At 58.8% G+C, this 255-nt stretch overlaps 1 protein-coding gene across 1 annotated transcript in view; it reads left to right on the top strand.

Annotated features, from left to right (window-relative positions):
• Positions 1 to 81: 81 nt before the first annotated feature.
• Positions 82 to 255, top strand: part of LOC104509888 (guanine nucleotide-binding protein G(i) subunit alpha-2) — a gene marked incomplete at its 5' end in the record, with an annotated part of 2,282 nt that continues 2,108 nt past the window's right edge. The window contains one exon of the mRNA XM_010151974.1: positions 82 to 210. Within this exon, the coding sequence (XP_010150276.1) occupies positions 82 to 210 (129 nt within the window). The remainder of the gene's footprint in view (positions 211 to 255) is intronic.

Here is a 255-nt window from a genome sequence, read left to right as displayed (position 1 = left end):
GGTGTGGGGATGCCCTGTGGGATTTGGGTGGGTCGTGCCCCTCAATCCAGCTCCCACAGCACCTTTCTGCTCCCCCTGCAGCTACCTGAACGACCTGGAGAGGATAGCCCGTGCCGACTACATCCCCACCCAGCAGGACGTGCTGCGCACCAGGGTGAAGACCACCGGCATCGTGGAGACCCACTTCACCTTCAAGGACCTGCACTTCAAGTATGTCCAACCCTTTCCCTTTTGCCTTTTCCAAGGTAAAACCCT

The sequence above is a fragment of the Eurypyga helias genome, unplaced genomic scaffold (genome assembly GCF_000690775.1).
Source record: "Eurypyga helias isolate BGI_N326 unplaced genomic scaffold, ASM69077v1 scaffold30575, whole genome shotgun sequence".
NCBI classification, from domain to species: domain Eukaryota; kingdom Metazoa; phylum Chordata; class Aves; order Eurypygiformes; family Eurypygidae; genus Eurypyga; species Eurypyga helias.
Note: the sequence above shows the minus strand (reverse complement) of the source record. Positions and strands in the feature narration are given on the sequence as shown.